Source organism: Plectrocnemia conspersa, unplaced genomic scaffold (genome assembly GCF_051122295.1).
Source record: "Plectrocnemia conspersa isolate PC_06_02 unplaced genomic scaffold, ASM5112229v1 ptg000010l, whole genome shotgun sequence".
Taxonomy (NCBI): domain Eukaryota; kingdom Metazoa; phylum Arthropoda; class Insecta; order Trichoptera; family Polycentropodidae; genus Plectrocnemia; species Plectrocnemia conspersa.
Genome location: NW_028277174.1, coordinates 2,172,338 through 2,193,934, shown reverse-complemented (window position 1 = coordinate 2,193,934; position 21,597 = coordinate 2,172,338). Strand labels below are relative to the sequence as shown.

General features: G+C 29.9%; 4 protein-coding genes across 6 annotated transcripts in view; 1 reads left to right on the top strand and 3 right to left on the bottom strand.

The window, feature by feature from the left end:
- The first annotated feature begins 1,102 nt into the window (after window positions 1–1,102).
- LOC148230305 (neuroligin-4, X-linked-like) overlaps window positions 1,103–21,597 on the top strand; it is a 75,535-nt gene continuing 55,040 nt past the window's right edge. Inside the window, exon 1 of the mRNA XM_088195044.1 lies at window positions 1,103–1,464. The gene's annotated coding sequence lies outside the window, so the exon portion shown is untranslated. The remainder of the gene's footprint in view (window positions 1,465–21,597) is intronic.
- On the bottom strand, window positions 9,252–11,200 carry LOC148230308 (juvenile hormone esterase-like). The gene is made up of 3 exons (XM_088195045.1): window positions 10,920–11,200; window positions 9,600–10,858; window positions 9,252–9,539 (listed from the first exon to the last, which is right to left on the bottom strand). Exons 1-3 carry the CDS (start codon window positions 11,070–11,072, stop codon window positions 9,299–9,301), a joined length of 1,653 nt encoding a protein of 550 aa, XP_088051171.1. The 5' UTR covers window positions 11,073–11,200; the 3' UTR covers window positions 9,252–9,298.
- On the bottom strand, window positions 12,465–14,339 carry LOC148230307 (juvenile hormone esterase-like). Of its 3 annotated transcripts, none has more exons than XM_088195046.1 (3): window positions 14,180–14,339; window positions 12,860–14,118; window positions 12,465–12,799 (listed from the first exon to the last, which is right to left on the bottom strand). In XM_088195046.1, the coding sequence occupies exons 1-3, from the start codon at window positions 14,330–14,332 to the stop codon at window positions 12,631–12,633; spliced, it is 1,581 nt and encodes a 526-aa protein (XP_088051172.1). In that variant the 5' UTR covers window positions 14,333–14,339; the 3' UTR covers window positions 12,465–12,630. The 3 variants fall into 3 exon arrangements, with proteins under 3 accessions (XP_088051172.1, XP_088051174.1, XP_088051175.1); XM_088195048.1 differs by having other exon boundaries at window positions 12,860–14,131; window positions 14,180–14,319; XM_088195049.1 differs by having other exon boundaries at window positions 12,860–14,131; window positions 14,248–14,313.
- On the bottom strand, window positions 15,933–17,699 carry LOC148230306 (esterase E4-like). Its single transcript, XM_088195201.1, has 3 exons — window positions 17,492–17,699; window positions 16,172–17,430; window positions 15,933–16,111 (listed from the first exon to the last, which is right to left on the bottom strand). Exons 1-3 carry the CDS (start codon window positions 17,624–17,626, stop codon window positions 15,943–15,945), a joined length of 1,563 nt encoding a protein of 520 aa, XP_088051327.1. The 5' UTR covers window positions 17,627–17,699; the 3' UTR covers window positions 15,933–15,942.

Below are 21,597 nucleotides of genomic sequence, written 5' to 3'. Positions count from 1 at the left end.
TCAAACAAATATAAGGAAAAGAATATTAGCTTCAATATTTTAAATTATTTTCTAGTGCACAAATGTATTTTTTTATTGCATTGTGCATTTATCTGGATTGTTATAAGCATATTAATATACAAAATCACACCTCGGTAAAATATTCTCCTATCTGTACTCGTTTTCTTGTATCTAACTATCCTTAAATTAACTCTATTTCTAGTATTAAATATTAATTGAGTTTTATTTTTTAATAAATACTTATTAAGATACTCTTGTAACATATTACAACTCTTGTAACTTATACATAAATACTAATACATTCATCTGCAATATTAATTGAATATTTAAGCATTTTAATTTTTCAATTTCTTTTACTACTAGTAAATCCATTTTTATTTATAACTACTCTCATTGCCCTATTTTGTAAATTTTGCAACATCATCTCATCTCAATTATTAGGTATATATAATATTGTTTAACAATAATTAAAGCGAAGAGAAATAATAAAATTGTGAATTATTTTTTTCTATTTATACATATTTCTCATCTTAGATAGTTTATGTAACTATTTTAATTTCAATATAAATTTTGCAGCATCGTCTTATATAATTTATTTAGTATACACAATAATTGAAGTGGGGAAATATAATACTATTGTAAATTATTTTAAATTCAGATACACTTTTAACGATTTACATTTGATGTGATTTTGCTTGTACATACATAGGTGTATTTTCTTATTGAAAAGCCTATTTTGATTAAATTAAAATTATAAAAAATACATTAAATCAATAGATTTAATTAAACCCAGTGAAATAGACTCATTTCTCTTTCTTTTTACGTAAAATTTATTTCGTTTGTGTGATGATAGCACTCACGATTCGGGTTCTGAAAATTCTCAAATAATTTAACATACAAATCCCATTAACCTATTTATGCAGCATTTTTTTTATTTAGTGCTATTTTAATGAATAGGCTCAAGTTGGCTTATAAAACGTTGTTAATTAAATGTAATACAACATTAGCTGGGCGTGGAGGCTTCGACGCTTACGAAAAAGACAGCCCTATTGGATAATGCTGTCTCTTTTCCAGCTTCCAAAAGCTCGCACCGACGCCGGTTAGTCTACGAGGGAGCTTTGTTGCGGGAGGTTGTCGTGGCGCCTGTTTCGATTTTTGTTGCGAAACCTTCAAAAATCGCACCCCTAAATCACCGCGTCGATAATCGATCGAAAAATCGAAAAATAGACACCGAAACCGTTGACACAGTGACATGAAATATCGTTGTGTATGTACACGTTAAAAAGGCGCACGATTCGTACTGAATAATAATAATAAATTATATATATCGTAAATCAAAAAATAGAGTTTTATATTTATATGTATTTGTGTTGTAAAGAATGAATTTTTTGTTAGAAAATTTCATTAGAGGTTTCGAGCGGAATAATGTGTCAACATATCGAGCGCCGGATGACGTTGAGAGGGGTGAGTTATGAGAATTATATTATGTCATATTTAATATGTAAACGGTGGCATGAATCAAATATTTACTTAAACCTAACTGAACATAATCGATAAATTAAAAAAGATTAATTTTTTAATCAATATGTTGCTTGATACCTATCATGTCTTATTAATTCTCAAAAAAGTATTATAGATATAAAATACCATGTATTTAATAATTATTCAACAACTAGTTATACTGTATTGTGTTAGGGTTAATATTAAATATGCAAATTGCTTTTTCAGAAATTATAAAATAATATAATAGCTTGCCTTTACAAACAATAATTGATCCTGTCATATAAATATTTTTTCGTAATTCAATATAAGCCTCTATAATAAAATTTAAAAAAATATATACTAAAATGTAAATATTCATTTACTTTAATAATTATAAAAGGTTTATTAGGGAAATGAAGTTTTAGGTCCGTTGTTTTTATTAATATATTTTGATTTTATATTCTGATTAAGATAATAGCTTCATTGTTGTGGTAACTAATTTATCAGCAATGTAAACAAATCTTGTAATAGTTTCATGGATATTGAAAAAACAGAGTAAAAGTTTTGTATAATTATTATAATTTATTCATTATATAGAATTTGAAAACTCTTTTGTTTCTTATATTATTGTATATATTAAAAAAATAACGAATATTAATTATTTATTTAAAACAGGTGAATGGTATAAATTTATGTTATTTTGAAATTCATTTAAAAACATAAATGGTTAGAGGTTAACTATATGCGTTACACACCTTGATAATTATGCAAAATAAATTTAAATCATCCTAGAAATAATATAATTATTAAATTAAATAATGGTGCCAAAAATATATATTGGAATGTGTAAAATAAAAATATTTATGGCTTTTCAAGAAAATAATAATGCATTTACTATTTTTTCAATTTACTTACATTACACACAATTCACAATTAAAATAAATATACAAGTTTCAACTGTATATTTATTCCTGTAATAAGATTTGAATATTAGAAATTGTTTGTGGTAATGTTACGGAAGCGATGGCCATGTCATGATTACCAAAACATTATGTTCAGAAATCACAGTCAGTAGGCAGAATTTATATGAAGCAGTTAATTAAACTTATTTGAACTGTTTTCTTATTTTAGCAATCGTTGCATTGTATTTTATTGCTGTGTCTTGCATTATAAAAAAAGATAAAAAACAATCAACATAATTTATAAATGATACAGTTTCTTGCAAGCCATGATCATGGGAGGCCCATCACTATAGAAAAGTAAATCATTTAAATCTCGGGATTTATCGCGATCCAGTCAACTGTTGCTGAAATTTCGTGACCATGGATATATATATATATATTTAAAAAAGAATTTATTTACGTGATTTTCTCGCGTTGTATTTTGAATAAGTCCCTCTATATTTCGCCGGAGATTGTCCCAGCATTCTCAGGATAATTTTTTAAAAAGCTTGAACCGTTAAAAATAATTTGGAACAGAGTTTGCTTACAATAATGTTAATTCGAATATTTATTTTTACTATAAGTGTCGATTAGTAACTTCACATTCTATTCTCAAAAAGCTGTTTGTAATTTAGTTCTTAGAAACGTCGTTGTCTTGTTTGGGTAACGGTCGACACTGAGACACTATAATCCTTGATGTTATTATTTACTTGATTGATTGTTTTGAAATCTATTTTTCTAGTGTTGTTACACCATATATATATATAATAAAAAAAATTATAGAACGCTTTTATTCTTATAATACTATACAATTTTTATAACGATTTGAATCATAGGCATGCGCGTCTGTATTGAAATTGTTGGTAGCTATATAAAAATTACGTAGGTCTTAAAAACTTTTTGTAATTACGGTTTTCATTGAGTTTTGTTATGAATTTTCATGTCGCTTTGCCCAAAATGTAATTAGGTTATTAGGTTTAGTTCACGAGGATATCCCTTGAGTATCTCTTGTATTTGATTTGCAGAATATAATCAATTGACCGAATTTAACCAGCTACGCATGACTAAGTGATTGATTAGGAGAAAAATTATAATAAATATTTATCTATATTGTGACTATTGATACACATTTATATTATCTATAAAAAAATAATACATAAATTTAATTCTATATGCTCTAAATCTAAAAATATTTTTGTGTATGAATATGACTGAAAAATCAGATAAAATGTATATATTGTGATATACGTTCTTATTGTAATTCGAAACCCAAGTATCATAACTCCATATTAAACGATTACTGCGCAACATAAACATAAAACTCTCGATTCGAAGCTCGTATCAATTAGCATTATTAATTGAGTCGTTTAAGTGTTATCTTAGATGAAGATAGGCGATATTGACTTTGCCTGTATGCAAATAGGACTTAACCCTAAAATCAGCTGCGCGCACACCCCAATCCCCTTCTACGCCCTTTGGCCCATATTTGTCCTGGGTTCACGTTGTTTATGCTCCTTTGGCGAGACTACTTTTGAGCTTTCCTACCTCGCTCCCTTTCTCTCTGTGCAAATTGTATAAGGAGCACGTCATTTCGTTTCTCGTATGTAAATTGGGTACATGCACACAGATTGTGTATGGTTTATTCAAGGTATGGGTTTTTTAACGCCTTCGAACCCTGCGATTAGCCACTTGGGAACCTCGCTCGTTACGTGCAAGCAGTGGTGTAGTCGTAAAAAGAGTGGAGGGTTTATGGCATGCTCAAAGAACTTTTTCTCCGAGTGAACAATAACTTCTTGTTGCTCATGATTAAAGTTCTTCGTCCTTGGGACGTCTGGAGCTAGTTAAATAGAAACGAGTTTTTTATTTTCTTCTCATTCTATTGTATCTTTCGCGAAGTACATTGTCTTGTATTCAATCCAATTAGTAATAGAAAATTAAGAGAAGCTTCATCCTGATTTAAATATAAGCTCTGTGAATTGTCCGAACGTCTACGGTACCGGATTTCCTCCATGACTTTATATTGAAAGACTGTTCCCCCTTGATGTATTTTCCATTTGTTATCTGTGCGTTATTACCATTGTGTGAACAATATTTTAAATTAAAAAACAGTTATGACGCATACCTAAAAAATATTAGTACCATTTTTTATAGTTCTTTGTTGGCAAAAGTGTTTTTGTGTTTGCCAAGCTATTTGGTCCGTGCAAGAAGAGCGTTCTCAAGCACTTACGTTCTAGTCGCAACAGCAGGAATAAAGAACGCGATCGCGATTCTCTAGGGCACTCTAAAATTCACAGCTGGATACGAAAACGCATATGATCCATGGTCGTTTTTGTAGAGATATCTCAAAAATATATTTTTAATTATTTTCAATAATAAGCAAATCCTTACTTCACTTAAAATACAGAAAATGAATCCATATTCGAGGATGCTACAAACTAGCGTATCGTACAGAACAAATATTGACAATAAATTTGTAATCCACCTAGCTTCGCAGTTAACGTTTCGGTCATTCAAACAATCTCTAATTTAAAAAAAAGGAAATACCAACTCGTTTTACCAAAGGGTCTAACTAACAAAACGAATTTACTTAATAACTATGGTAACAGATAATATAATTATCACAGGCCTGCAAAAAATTACTTTTATAAAAATTGTTTAAATTTTGTTGAATGATTTTAATGCAATTAATACAGTGTTGATTCTAAAATGATATTATTTTTAACGTATGGTTATTTCACAAAAAAATTTTAATTATACAATATGCAATTTTAAGATATTTGTTTTTTATTCTTGACACTTAATATAATATAAACACACAAATATAAAAAACTAAAATAATTAGGAAAATTTCTAATAGATACAAAAAACAGTTACAACGTTTTATTTTTTTCGTTCAAATTTATTTTTTCGCTTTTCCTTTTATAAACTTGTTGAGGAACATATTTTTTTAACATCCAACAATTGTCTGCTAGCATGTTCACATTCCATCTTCCTTGGTTTTTCATTTATATTATCTTAATGTTCCGGTGAAATCTTTCACATTGCTTCTCGCTTGTTACATCCAAATTTTCAGGAAAGCAGTACAGGTGTGAATGGAGAAATGTAGTTTTAAACACATGTTACAGCCCAAGATTTTTCAATATATTTTCAAAAAAATACTTGTTGTTCTTTTTTTATTTACGTGAAAGCTGGTTACAAATTTAAATGCTTTCAATGCCTCTTTCTCATTTTTTTTATTTTTGTTTCATAAATTTTCATCCTTTATAAGTTTTCTAATGTCGAGTCCAACAGAAATGCCTTCCTTAAACTTCGCCTTTAACAAACTTTGGAATGGATCATAGAGATACTTAAAACATTCTTATTCTTTTGGCAAAACTTTGAAAAATTGTATCATCAGGCCCAGCTTTATGTGAAGTAGAACTTTTTTCGGATCAATATGGCATTCTCTCTCAATGTTTTTGATTCCAGGCTGTAATGTATTTAAATCTTTAACCTTTAAGTCTTCACAAATTGTCTATTTATGATCTGGATATGAAAGTTCGTTAATTAGCATTATTTAAATGAACTAAATGTCACACAGGCAAAGATGCATACTTATTACTGTTATGTAAGAGTACTACTTTCTGACTTGTTTTTATTAAATCAATAAAAAAGTTTTAATGATTCATTAAAAACAAGTCAGAAGGTTTGTTTTAATGTTGAAAGCTACCATGAGCCCAGAGACTTCTTAACATAAAACATTATCACTTTCTTGAGAAAAAAAAACAAGGTATACGTAGGAAAAGTCGTATTGCTGATGGAATGTTAGGATAGGAAATCTTCTATCTGTTCTTCAGATTAAAACCTTCCACATTACTAGAGCAAAAGTAACAATCATTACTATGATTTTTTGGTTCTTTTCATGAAACGAAAAGATTTCTGTCTAACATGAAACCACTGCTTTAGTTCTTCCACGTGAATCGAGCCAACTTTATAGTGTATTATGTAGCTTTTGTACATAGAGCTGTACCTCTATTAGTTAATGCATCTCTGACATTTTTAATCAAATATATAAATATACGATCTGACTTATTTTATGCTTCGCATAGTTGAATCAATATTTATTACAAATAAATTCACTCTATTATTTAAAGAGTCATAAGTGATTAAGTATCAGTACGGTAACTAGTTCGTAGCAATCGAGATTACAAATCCACAGGTTTGTACTTTAAATAATCCATACTTTGCCAGTTAATCGGGCTAATTAAAATAACCGATTCGGTTCATGTTTTAAACGACCATACATCCGATTAAGTCTGATCATTATCGTAATCAGCCATCAAAGCCATTACTTCCGCATCATATACTCTCTGAGTTTCTATCGGTTAAACTGTTTCGCGAGTTTAAATTTACCCTATTAATACTTGTTGTCGTACGCAGTTATAATGCGCATGCGCGAACAAAGAAAAACACACTGTAGGGAAAACATTTGGGAAAGCTCATACATATAAAACGATATTGGCTCGATACCGTGTGCTTGTTTATGTAAGAGTATAAATGAACGAGTGATATGAAAATTGTCTGTCCGTGTACTTTTATTCAATGAAAATTAGCTGAGAGTACAGTAAAAAATATTTTTTACTAATACTATATAATTTAATTCCAAATTATTATATTCTCAAATGTATATAAGTTTTGAAACAAATGTTTAAAATCAGCCTAAATAATTTTGACGCGTGAAAATATTATTAGTGTATTTATGTAAAATATAAATACATATTTACATTTCAGGCTTGAATATTTTCTATGCTAATAATTGAGTAATAAAAGTTTATATAATTATGTCATTTAAGATATATTCGTATTTATTTCAATAAAAAAAATATGACTTTCGCAAATTTAAGTATAGTTAGTGTATTTTAGAATCGAAATCAAACTTTTTTAGGATTAGTATTTCACCATATATTGATTAGAAGTATAGTATATTTAAACAATGTTTCGTGCACTGTCTTACCAAAGCTCGTTACCAATTTTATTTAGGGAGTCTCTTTTTAACCCACTCGAACACATTTAAAAATTGAAGTCAATAGTATAATTTTTTAAAACTTTCCCTACGGCATATTTAACCCTTTCTACTCACACATGCGTCACGCATCCCTCTCCACAATAAAATTTCGATCATTGTACCCGTCCGCTAATCTCTCCCATATGAATTGCCGGTCGTAAATTATAAATTGTGTAACACTGCAAAAACATTTTAATATCAATGGTGGAGGGGGTAAATCGTTGATACGCTGTAATAACTCAACCCTTAATACCACATAAATTCGATTTGATAGAGGGAACTCCTCGCCGCCCAGCGGGTTGGGAGTGGTGAGCGTTAAACGACAATACCTGCTTTCTTTAGCGCGTTTTATCCGACAAATGGCGAAAAAGCAGCGATCGAGAACATTGGGGGTGAATTTCGGACACAATGGGATGAAATATGTTTGTCGGATAACTTTATCAATTCGAGTGTGGCGCACAATAAGGCACGCGGCCCGCTGATTTACAACCGCTGCCAGCGGTACACACTCGTGTAATTTATGCCGTCGTAAAGGCTATGTTGATACAAATCTTCTTGAATTTATACTTTTTAATGTTTTGCGGTTGTGTGGCATATGTAATGTTCGTTATACTTATGTTGAACCACAACTCGAAACGTTTGAGTCAATTTATCATACAAAAATCGAAGATTGATAGAGAGAAAAACACGCAAATGTTTTCGGCAGTATTTATGTAGAGCTGGTGCAATTCATATATTTTTTTACATAGAACTTTAATGTAGGTAATATATAATAGTAAATATAAAACTGATAATTTAAAATTTTTCTTGGGTTTTAGGACCAAATGGGTGATGCTTAATATTTTAATATTTTATGTTCCTGATAACTATATTCCTGAAGCATTATTTTCTTTTCTTTTTTAAAAAGACATGAAAAAATATTTAAACCTATTTCCAAAGTTACGACTATTAGAAATATGTCTTAAAAATTAATTCGAATTTTCCAATACATATTTGATATAAAATACGTAGCCTAATAAAAATTTCTGCAGCTTATTGCGTTATGAATCATTAGAATTATTGTATGGTAAAATAAATTCTTAAAGAGATAGGTATTTTATTATTTGTTACAAGGTGGCGCTGAAAGTATAAAAAATTGGCATTTGCAAAAATAGCGACCGTTCTTTATAGAGTCATACTTTTTGCGCCACCTTGTTTTTGTACAAATAAAACACGAGTACAAAGATTGAATCCAATATTCTTATCGATCGTTGTAGCAAGCATTAATATAAAAACGACAGACTATTAAGAATCAATCAGGGTTCGATATCCTCAGACGCTTCGAATATATTCGTAGGAAAAAGTCGACAGGGTCTTTTCGTGATTTCCACCCTTCAAAGAAGCGATCGGAAAAAAGTTCCATTATCGGAGAAAGAGCTAGATTGGCGTGTAGCAGCGTCCATAATTACAAGCCCATTATTCATCATCTCTAGGGTGGCTTTTGAAGGAAAGGGTGGGAGATGAAACATAACGAACGGCACTGATGATAAATTAATAGAGGCACGGGTATAGAGTGACTGAAAAGTTATTTTATAATTTAAAGTAATATATGAAATTTATATTGCACTTTTACATTACACATGCAATGTTATAAAACATTATTTAATATTTTTAAGCATTCTATTATTGTAATAACTATTTATAATGTTCGATTAAAAGAAAAAAATGTATTTAAAAATATATTATATATATAATATTATTTATATATAAATAAAAACAAGAATAGTTATACTACTATAAAAACAATATGTTCTAGGAAAAAAATTAATAACACTTTTAAAGAGATTTTGCATTAAATAATTATTTCATGTGATTTAAAAAAATATATATAGTATAAATATATCATATGATTTAGTAAAACATAATCATTTTTTATTCTAGAATAAATATCCACCCACAGACTTCTCCTCTCAGGTGTATAATAATCCTTATACATTGTCAAATTTTCTCCGATTTCCAAATATTTAAATTGTTCTTTGACTATAGGTTCCCATTTTATATTGATCAAATCAGATTTTTGTGGAGTTGGATTTCTGAAATATAAAAGTAGTTCAATTATACTTTAAATGTAAATTTAAGTGTTTAAAACTCACCCTATTTTTGCAAAGTTAGTCCACATTTTTACCATCGTATCTTTAACGTTAATATCTTTAGCAGGTAATGTATCAAGATTTACAAAATTTAAAGAACCAATATAATATGTGTCATCTCCATGAGCTGGCCCTGAATAAGTATAATTTAGCATACGCCTAAACAAATTTAATCCTCCGTCATAATTAAACAAATAAAAAAATTCATTATTGTTATTGTTTTTTAAACGCTGATCCAAAGAATACAAAACACCTCCGTTAAAATTCAGATCAGAAAGAAATTCTACATATTTTTCCTTTTCATCATTGCTCGAGTACATTTGAATCAATCGCTGTTCCAAATCTTTGTGCTTCAGGTAAGTTGGTGTAAATTCAAAAAAGTCGCTTTGATTAAAAGATTGCTTCAAATCTTTTAATAGCCATTTCATTAAAAGTCCTTCATTACTGCACAGTCCTGATATCATAGGAACTTTCGTGAATGACCCTTTCCTTAATATTTCAATTGGTTCTTCGTTTAAGAAACCATCGTATCCTTCAAGCTCATTAACTACTGGAACGAACGAAAAATAATATCCTTCTTTATGATCCTCTAATTTCAACTCTTTATTAGCATTTTCAACAAGTGTTTTGCTATCAAAGCTATTGATGAATTCAAACAGACCTTGATCACCATCTGGTTTATAACCCAAAGTCCTCGCAAATCTTTCAGTATAATTCACCCCTCCTCTTAACCTTGCCCATGGATTTAAAACAGATCCAGATTGCATAATAGCCCTGTGAAACAGATTCCTAGATCTTGGCGATAAAATTTGATATTCAACTGAAGCAGCTCCTGCGCTTATTCCAAAGATCGTGATGTTATCAGGATCGCCACCGAAGTTCTTAATGTTATCTTTGACCCAACGCATTGCCAAGTTCTGGTCTTTGAGTCCCATATCGCCTGTCGCGTTAACTGAATCTGTGCATAAAAATCCAAGCACTCCTAATCTATAATTGATGTTGACCATCACAACATCTTGTTCAATAAGATACTCGGGACCAAATTCTTCAGAACTTCCAGATCCATATATAAATCCACCTCCGTGGATAAAGAGCATAACTGGCAAGAGAATAAGTGTGTTTATGATAGGCGTGTGGACGTTGAGATATAAGCAATCTTCACTTCCGATTAATTGATTTCCGAAGATCTGATACTGCATAGCGGCACTTCCTTCGTTACTGGCATCTCTGATGCCACTCCAAGGCCCAATAGAAACAGGATCCTTAAATTTAGTGCATAAACAAATCTGAACATGCCGAATCAGTATAATTAAATTTATTTACCTTGAATCTTAATTTTCCCACTGGTGGCTCAGCATATGGTATTCCAGAAAAACTGTGATACACCTTACCATTTTTTTTGTTCAAAGTTTTGCCTTGTAATTGGCCTTGTTTTACTTCCACAACAGGTCCAGTCATTTTGCTGGCCAAACACATAATAATAACAAGATTAAATACTACAAGTCATTTCTATAATCAACGAGTGAATATTCAGATTTGCATGGCCTTAGAGAATAATTAAGAGGTTAAGTAGGTTATCTGTGGAGTTTGAAACAATTTGATATTTCTTCTATAATAAATAAAATTTTGAAACTCTACATTAATAATTTATTACCATCATGTGTATTCATTATATATTATACATATATATTTTTTTAACTGAAAAAACTCATTCACATCCTATTCGCATACAAATTTTATCTTAAATGTAAATGCGAATGAGCAATTTAATTTTGTAAGTACATAAAAGTGGACTTTTATATAATTCATAAATATCTATTTTATTGTTTTTTTAGTGCAAATTTTAACACTAAAGTATTCCTATAAAATTTCAATAAAGAATATGCTTTTCAAATTTGTACTTGTCCAGATTTTAAAATTACCAAAATTTGTAAAATTTGGCACTTGATCTGACGAAAAAAATAAATTAAAATAAACAGTAATAAAACGGTTTACAGAGTATATTATCCAGGGGCACAGATCCTAGGCTGTATTTGTGTCATCGTTCTCAGAAGAACGAGATGACCACACTATTGAATGACCCTCTAAGGAGAGTTGAACTCTATGGATGTTGTGGAGGCTGCAGTCTCGGTGGTGAGTACTATTGGTAAGCCTATCTGAAGGATGTTTGGTGGAGCTCTCTTTAGTGTAAGCTTTAATTTGTTTACCCAGCATAAATCGCTCACTATTGAGCTGAAAGATCTGAGTTTGAATTTCATATAAATGAATCTTATCGTTTTTTAATTTGTATCGAAATTAGTGATTATAATATAATGATTACAGATTAGGTTAACTCAGATTTTTCTAAACTCACGGATAAATATTGTGATGAATAATTATAATCGAACCAAGTCGATCATATTAGGCATTGAAAATTATTTTATATTGAGCTATCTTAGTTCACAGAGAATAACTTATATGTAATCACTATTAAACAACAAATAGGGCGTAATTAGGCAAAATCTAAAGTTCAGCGTCGTCCATTTGCATTAAGATTTTCATTAAGAAAAAAAGAGCAAGGGGGAACAATAAGCGCCAGGCTTTAAAAAAGTAAATTAACAGGCCTCTAGTATGCTCTGATCGACGAGCTAAGATCAACTGTCAGTAGGGTTCAAAACTCTTGTTATCCCTGTAGCCCGATAAAAAAAGAAGGATTCTCGGTAGCACTCAGAAAAGTGTCAAAGTAAAATTTCTTTAAAAATAATATCGCTTTTCAAAGTTTTTGGAAAATATCAATTACGGATGATTTAACTTATTTTCGAGTTATTTGAGCGATCGTAGATGGTTTTTAGCTTATGGCGGCTAATTGTTGAATAATATTATTAGTCATTTTACTTTCACTAATTATTTTATTTAATTAAAAAAATAGATAGTTAAGAGATGACCAATAAATTAAAAGTTATAAACTTTAGTATTTTTTTTGTTATTCTGAAACACAGAGTAGCTTACTTTATCATAAAAAAATACATATATATTATAATTTCAGGTAATATATTCATGTTTTTATTTTAGAATAAATATCCAGCCACAGACTTCTTCTCTCAGGTGTGTAATAATCCTTATACATTGTCAAATTTTCTCCGATTTCCAAATATTTAAACTGTTCTTTGACTATAGGTTCCCATTTTATATTGATCAAATCAGATTTTTGTGGAGTTGGATTTCTGAAATATGAAAGTAGTTCAATTATACTTTGGATGTAAATATAAGTGTTAAAAACTCACCCTATTTTTGCAAAGTTAGTCCACATTTTGACCATCGTATCCTTAACTTTAATATCTTTAGCAAGTAATGTATCAAGATCTACAAAATTTGAAGAACCAATATAATATTTGTCATCTCCATGAGCTGCCCCTGAATTAGTGTAATTTAGTTGTTGCTTAGAAAAACTAAATCCTCCATCATAATCAAACAAATAGAAAAATTCATTATTCGTATTGTACTTTAAACGCTGATCCAAAGAATACAAAACACCTCCGTTAAGATTCAAATCAGAAAGAAATTCTACATATTTTTCTTTGTCATCATTGCTCCAGTACATTTGAATCAATCGCTGTTCCAAATCTTTGTCCTTCATGTAAGTTGGCGTATATTCAAAAAAGTCGCTTTGATCAAAAGATTGCTTAAAATCTTTTAAAAGCCATTTCATTTCAAGTCCTTCATTACTGCACAGTCCTGATATCATAGGAACTTTCGTAAATGTCCCTTTCCTTAATATGTCAATTGGTTCTTCGTTTAGGAAACCATCGTATCCTTCAAGCTCATTTACTACTGGAACAAACGAGAAGTAATATCCTTCTTTATGATCCTCTAGTTGCAACTCTTTGAAAGCCTTTTCAACAAGCGTTTTGCTCTCAAAGCTATTGATGAATTCAAACAGACCTTGACCCCCATCTGGCTTATACCCTAAAGTCCTCGCAAATCTTTCAGTATAATTCACCCCTCCTCTCAACCTTGCCCATGGATTTAAAACAGATCCAGATTGCATAATAGCTCTGTGAAACAGATTCCTAGATCTTGGCGATAAAATTTGATATTCAACTGAAGCAGCACCTGCGCTTATTCCAAAGATCGTGATGTTATCAGGGTCGCCACCGAAGTTCTTAATGTTATCTTTGACCCAACGCATTGCCAAGTTTTGGTCTTTGAGCCCCATATCACCTGTCGCGTTAACTGAATCTGTACATAAAAATCCAAGCACTCCTAATCTATAATTTATGTTGACCATTACAACATCTTGGTCAATAAGATACTCGGGACCAAATTTCTCGGCACTGCCAAATCCTTCTACGAATCCACCTCCGTGGATGAAGAGCATAACTGGCAAGAGAAGAAGTGTATTTATGATAGGCGTGTGGACGTTGAGATATAAGCAATCTTCACTTCCGATTAATTGATTTCCGAAGATCTGATACTGCATAGCCTCACCCCCTTCGTTACTGGCATCTCTGATGCCACTCCAAGACCCAATAGAAACAGGATCCTTAAATTAAGTGCTTAAACAAATCAGAATATGCTAAATCAGTATAATTAAAACTATTTACCTTAAATCTTAATTTTCCCACTGGTGGCTCAGCATATGGTATTCCAGAAAAACTGTGATACTTCTTACCATTTTTTGTGTTCAAAGTTTTGCCTTGTAACTGGCCTTGTTTTACTTCCACAACAGGTCCACTCATTTTGCTGGCCAAACACATAATATTAACAAGATTAAATATTACAAGTCAGTTCTATAATCAACGAGTGAATATTCAGATTTGCATGGCCTTGGAGAATAATTAAGAGGTTGATTACGGTATCTGTGGAGTATGAAACAATTTAATATTTCTTCTATAATAAATAAAATTTTGATACTCTACATTAATAATTTATTACTATCATGTGTATTCATTATACATATATATATTTTTAACCAAAAATAACTCACTTACATCCTATTTGTATACAAATATTATCCTAGATTTAAGTGCGAATGAGCAATTTAATTTTGTAAGAGCTCAAAAGTGGACTTTTATTTAATTCATGAATATCTATTTTATTAATAAATATATTATATTATTTCTTAGTAAATATTTTTACACTAAACTATTAAACTTCCTATTAAATTTTTATGACTCACCTAAATTTATATATTTTTTCAAAATACTCTCATCAGTATACTTTTCAAATTTGTACTTGTTCAGATTTTTAAATTACCAAAATTTGTAACAGGCACTTGATCTGATGAAAAAGATACATTAAAATAATATATGAAAAATAAAGAGTATTAATACGGTTTACATAGTATATTATCCAGGGGCACAGACCCGAGGCTGTTTTTGTGTCATCGTTCTCAGAAGATCGAGATGACCCTCTAAGGAGAGTTGCACTCTATGAATGTTGTGGAGGCTGCAGTCTCAGTGGAGAGTACCATTGGTAAGCCTTACTAGATGATGTTCAGTTTAGATCTCTTCGGTGTAAGCTTTAAGTTTTTTTACCAAGCACGAAATAAATCGCTGACTGTTGACCTGAAAGACCTGAGTTTGAATTTCATATCAATGAATCTTATTGTTTTCTAATTTGTATCGAAATTAGTGATTATTATATAATGATTACAGATTAGGTTAACTCAGATTTTTCTAAACTCACGGATAAATATTGTGATGATTAATTAAAACTGAACCAAGTCGTTCATATTAGGCATTGAAAATTATTTTATATTGAGCTATCTTAGTTTACAGAGAATAACTTATATGTAATCACTATTAAACAAGAAATAGGGCGCAATTAGGCCAAATCGAAAGTTCAGCGTCAGTCCATTTGCATTAAGATCTTCGAAAAAATCGAGCAAAGGGGAACAATAAGCGACATGCTTTAAAAAAGTAAGTTAACAGTCCTCTAGTATGCTCTGATCGACGAGCTAAGATCAACTGTCAGTAGGGTTCAAAACTCTTGTTATCCCTGTAACCCGATGAAAAAAGAAGAATTCTAGGTAGCACTCAGAAACGTGTGAAAGTAAAATTTCTGTAAAAATAATATCGCTTTTCATAGTTTTAAGAAAATATCAATTACGGATGATTTAACTTATTTTCGAGTTATTTGAGCGATCGTAGATAGTTTTTAGCCTATGGCGGCTAATTGTTGAATAATATTATTAGTCATTTTACTTTAACTAATTATTTTATTTAATTAAAAAAATAGATAGTTAAGAGATGACCAATAAATTAAAAGTAATAAACTTTAGTATTTTTTTTTGTTATTCTGAAACACAGAGTAGCATACTTTATTATAAAAAAATACATATATATTATAATTTCAGGTAATATAATCATGTTTTTATTTTAGAATAAATATCCACCCACAGGCTTCTTCTCTCAGGTGTATAATAATCCTTATACATTGTCAAATTTTCTCCGATTTCCAAATATTTAAATTGTTCTTTGACTATAGGTTCCCATTTTATATTGATCAGATCAGATTTTTGTGGAGTTGGATTTCTGAAATATGAAAGTAGTTCAATTATACTTTAAATGTAAATACAAATTTTAAAAACTCACCCTATTTTTGCAAAGTTAGTCCACATTTTGACCATCGTATCCTTAACTTTAATATCTTTAGCAGGTAATGTATCAAGATTTACAAAATTTATAGAACCAATATAATATGTGTCATCTCCATGAGCTGCCCCTGAATTAGTGTAATTTAGTTTTTGCTTAAACAAATTAAATCCTCCGTCATAATTAAACAAATAAAAAAATTCATTATTCATATTGTGCTTTAAACGCTGATCCAAGGAATACAAAACACCTCCGTTAAAATTAAGATCAGAAAGAAATTCTACATATTTTTCTTTTTCATCATTGCTCCAATACATTCGAATCAATTGATTTTCCAACTCTTTTTTCTTAAGGTAATTTGGCGTATATTCAAAAAAGTCGCTTTGATCAAAAGATGGCTTTAAATCTTTTAAAAGCCATTTCATTAAAAGTCCTTCATTACTACACAGTCCTGATATCATAGGAACTTTCGTAAATGTCCCTTTCCTTAATATTTCAATTGGTTCTTCGTTTAGGAATCCATCGTATCCTTCAAGCTCATTAACTACTGGAACGAACGAGAAGTAATATCCTTCTTTATGATCCTCTAATTGCAACTCGGTAAAAGCCTTTTCAACAAGCGTTTTGCTATCAAAGCTATTGATGAATTCAAACAGACCTTGACCACCATCTGGTTTATAACCTAAAGTCCTCGCAAATCTTTCAGTATAATTCACCCCTCCTCTCAACCTTGCCCATGGATTTAAAACAGATCCAGATTGCATAATAGCCCTGTGAAATAGATTTCTAGATCTTGGCGATAAAATTTGATATTCAACTGAAGCAGCTCCTGCGCTTATTCCAAAGATCGTGATGTTATCAGGATCGCCACCGAAGTTCTTAATGTTATCTTTGACCCAACGCATTGCCAAGTTTTGGTCTTTAAGCCCCATATCGCCTGTCGCGTTAACTGAATCTGTACATAAAAATCCAAGCACTCCTAATCTATAATTGATGTTGACCATCACAACATCTTGGTCAATAAGATACTCAGGACCAAATTCCTCGGCACTTCCAGATCCTTCTACGAATCCACCTCCATGGATAAAGAGCATAACTGGCAAGAGAAGAAGTGTATTTATGATAGGCGTGTGGACGTTGAGATATAAGCAATCTTCACTTCCGATTAATTGATTTCCGAAGATCTGATACTGCATAGCGGCACTCCCTTCGTTACTGGCATCTCTGATTCCACTCCAAGGCCCAATAGAAACAGGATCCTTAAATTTAGTGCATAAACAATTCAGAACATGCTGAATCAGTATAATTAAAACTATTTACCTTGAATCTTAATTGTTCCACTGGTGGCTCAGCATATGGTATTCCAGAAAAACTGTGATATTCTTTACCATTTTTAGTATTCAAAGTCTTGCCTTGTAATTGGCCTTGTTTAACTTTCACAATAGGTCCATTCATTTTGCTGGTCAAACACACAATAGCAACGAGAAAAAATACAACAAATCAATTCTATAGTTAACGAGTGAATGTTCAGGTTGGCGTGGCCTTCGAGAATAAGAAAGAGGTCACCTCAGGTTATCTGTGGAGTTTGAAACAATTTGATATTATTTCTAAATTAAAAAAAATTTGTTACTCTACATTTATAATTTATTACTATTATATTTATAATAATTATATACATATATATTATTTAATTTATAAGTGTACAAAAGTGAACTTTTATTTAATTTATAAATAAATATTTTATTATTAAATATATTATATTTTTTTAGTGAATATTCCTATTCAATTTTCATAAATAACTAAAATTTATCTTTTTTTTTAAATTCTCTGATCAGCCTTTCTGGATGATGTTATAAATGGAGCTTAGGCTCCAAGCTGATCATTTATGAAAGCGTATTATTTAATGGATATAGCGGGTGGCAGTCACATGGATGACTTAAGTTTTTTATTCAGTACGAAATAAATTGCTGACATTTTAATTTATAATTAATATTCATACATATTTATAAAAACTAAATTGTATTACCTATTATATTTACCAGCACAATACTAAATAAATGATTTATTTAAAAACATGTTTTATATACATATTATTAGTATGCTTTTTAAAAATATATTCGTGAAAAAACGCAATTTAAGCTATTATAAATTTGTATGAGAATTTCTTAAAAAAATTATAGCGAAATAATATAAAAAAAATACTTCAGCAAGGACACGCTTTACGGATCACATTATAAGGGGGCACAGCCCCTTGTAGGTTTTGTTTTTATTGTATTAAATATGTATTTTATACTCTATTCTAATTAATTATATTTCTTTGAGTCATCTGAAAAATAAATAATTTATTACTTGTAATATAATATTTATATATATAACCAAGAATGATACACCCAAATAAGAATATTAAAAATATATTTTTAATGTAATACTATTTTTTAATGATTCTTTGGTATCTTAGAATTAAAGCTTAGAGATCTTAGATCAAGGCCTTTCATTTTAATTTTCGGCTTCACTAATTATTGCGATTTAAATAGGAATCTTGATTTTTTAAGTCGAAAGAGAAGTAGTAACTCTGGTGGTTTTCTTGGTTATAAAACCTTTATAAATTATGGGAAGTCTTATATAATTTTTATTTCTAGATCCTTTGACCATCATTGATGATTTGAGACAGAACATTCTTTGTTTTTATCTAATACAGATTTTATCAGACTTTTATACTTGTGTATAACTGTAACAGTAGTTATAATATCGGCACAATTGGCAGCATCGTTATTCTTTGGAATATGCAATTCGGTGATGCTGTGTTAATACCTGCTCACCTAAAAAAATAAGCACTATGAATATCGTTAAAAGACAGGCATATCTGTAAATTTATTTCTCATGATTTTTCGATATTTCGAGGAACCAGTTTTGTCATACTTTATTTTTTTTGTGGTTCAAGTCTTTATCAAGTAACTTTTTGTGACAAGTTTTAATTAAGTCATAAAGGTCAAATATGGGTTGAAAAGTTGTAATTACGATGAACTTCCAGGTAAAAATCTTGGCAATAGAGATTCATTTTTTGAGCGTTCTGACATCCAAAGCAAAACCAGAATATTTTTAGTCATATTTTATAAGCATTTTTGAACCGCATTATACTAGATTTAAATTTTGTATATTATACGCCTATCTGTTTTTGTGAATATTTATTTTAAAGAGTGAGATAAAAAAATGTTTCGTCCTTTTCTCCCGATTTTAACCTATATGGGCCGCAAATCTGAGATTCTCGTATACCTGATATGATTACAAAGTGTTAAAAGCCCAATAAATAATAATTAAACGTATCGTATATTTTATCGCAAAAAAGGTTTGGTATTCATGGAATGTACAAAGCAATGAGAATCTGGTTATTAAATAAAACGATATCTATATTGCTACATAATAACTTGATATTATTTATTTTAAGGTCATATGTTAATTACAAGTTCAAGTGTATATTATAAAAATAGAACACATACATATATAAATACATGTATGTATACACCATCAAACACATTCCATACTAATAAAAAAGTCATTTAAAATTACCAAAGAAAATAAAAATCAATAATAATATTTTGCTAACGTCCAATTATTCCAATTGCTCGAGCGTATTTACAATAGAGTTATTAAATATGTCTTTATATATTAAAATACTCGCATACTTTTTTCTGATATTGTTTTATCTGCTTCATTGAACAAATTTAATATCGTTGCAAAAATAATTTAATTGAGGCAATGTGAATCGCTTTATATATTTTGAATCATAGACTGAAACTTTTTTAGTTACTATGCTATTTTAATATACAAATTTATTTATTTATTAAATCGTTTTAACTAATACAAGTAAAATTATATTTTTAACATTTAGATATTTTACTCTTTTTATTATATTTTTATTTGTTAACATTATGTATATTTTATTATTAAATATATTTTAACCCTCTTCTAAGTTTTTTTATGGCAAATACATAGGGTATATTGTGTTGGGAATCGCTTTTCGAAACACGCTGCACGTACGATCCGATCATTTTTCTCCGACCGATCCATTGTGGTCAAAGATCCCACGGGACCCTATCCAGTGCCCGTCCGACATTTTCAATTAATAATCAACCTTTTATTCTACACAAAAAGCCATTATACGGGGAGCTGCCGAGCCAACTTTTTCTTGATTGGATTTTTTTGTATACCATTTTTTACTTAAATAAATTCTAAATTAATACACATATATATATCTGAATAATTTTTTTTAAATTATAAAGCGATGCATTACTATAATATTTCTTAATTCTCTAAAAGCTTGGATCAATATTTAAAAAAATAATAATATTTAAAATTTCTCGAAAAATAAAAAAATATTAGTCACGCGGCACCAGTCATTGATGTCGAGCGTTTATATATATTTATTTATTCCGTTAATCAATTTATTTGCAGGTTTTGAGTCGTTGATGCGAGATGTTTTATTTTAAAATACTTAATGGCATCAGACTCCTGATACAATTCGTTGTTGTTGACACGAAAATCAAGATCCTTTGCCTGCAGTCGCTGAAAGTTGCATACCATTTTATAAACATTGATCACAAAATATGTGTTTTAAATAGTACAGTCAACCCCCCTATAGCGTAGAGATTATGATTTCGTTATAGGAATAGGAAACTAGGCAAATACAAACATACAAAATTTGAGATTAGGTTCTTTGTGAATTTATCTATATATGTGTACTAATGCTTAAGATGTGTCTGTGATTGTGTCACGGCAAAATCTCCAAGGACTTTTGGTCAATGTAAAAACGATTATACGTCAATGACAAAAAATCTAGTCCACATTGTATTTGGTAAAACGGCATAACATCATCCACAAACATAATATTTAAAGTGATTTTTTTTAGAAAAGCCTTCCCTAAATCGATAACTCAAAGAGTGACTATAAGACTATTTTAAATAGCTTTAAAATAAGTAATGTTGTTGATTTAGTAGTCAGGGTGTACTATTATCATATTTATTAAATTTGTTGTGCTATAAAATATATTAACTGTATATTTTTACGCAATATATACAATATATATTATCATTCTATATATGTTTTTTATTGGAAACGATTTCCGAAAATCACTCGATTCATAATGGGTGGATGGAAACCGTCGAAAATGTACCTATACAATGTCGTGTTTACGCTGAAGCGATGAGAATTTTCAGAATCGATTAAATTGTCATTTATGTTAATGGATGGTATGTATTATTACTAAAACGTTGAATACACAACAATTCATAGTTGAATGTATTTATTTTACCGTAGAGCGTTAGGCAGTTCCAAAAAATGTTTTTGCTTCTGTAGAAAGTCAATATTCGGTTCTGTTCCATAAAAATAATAAAATAAAGATATCGTGAGTAACGTCAATTTGAATTTCT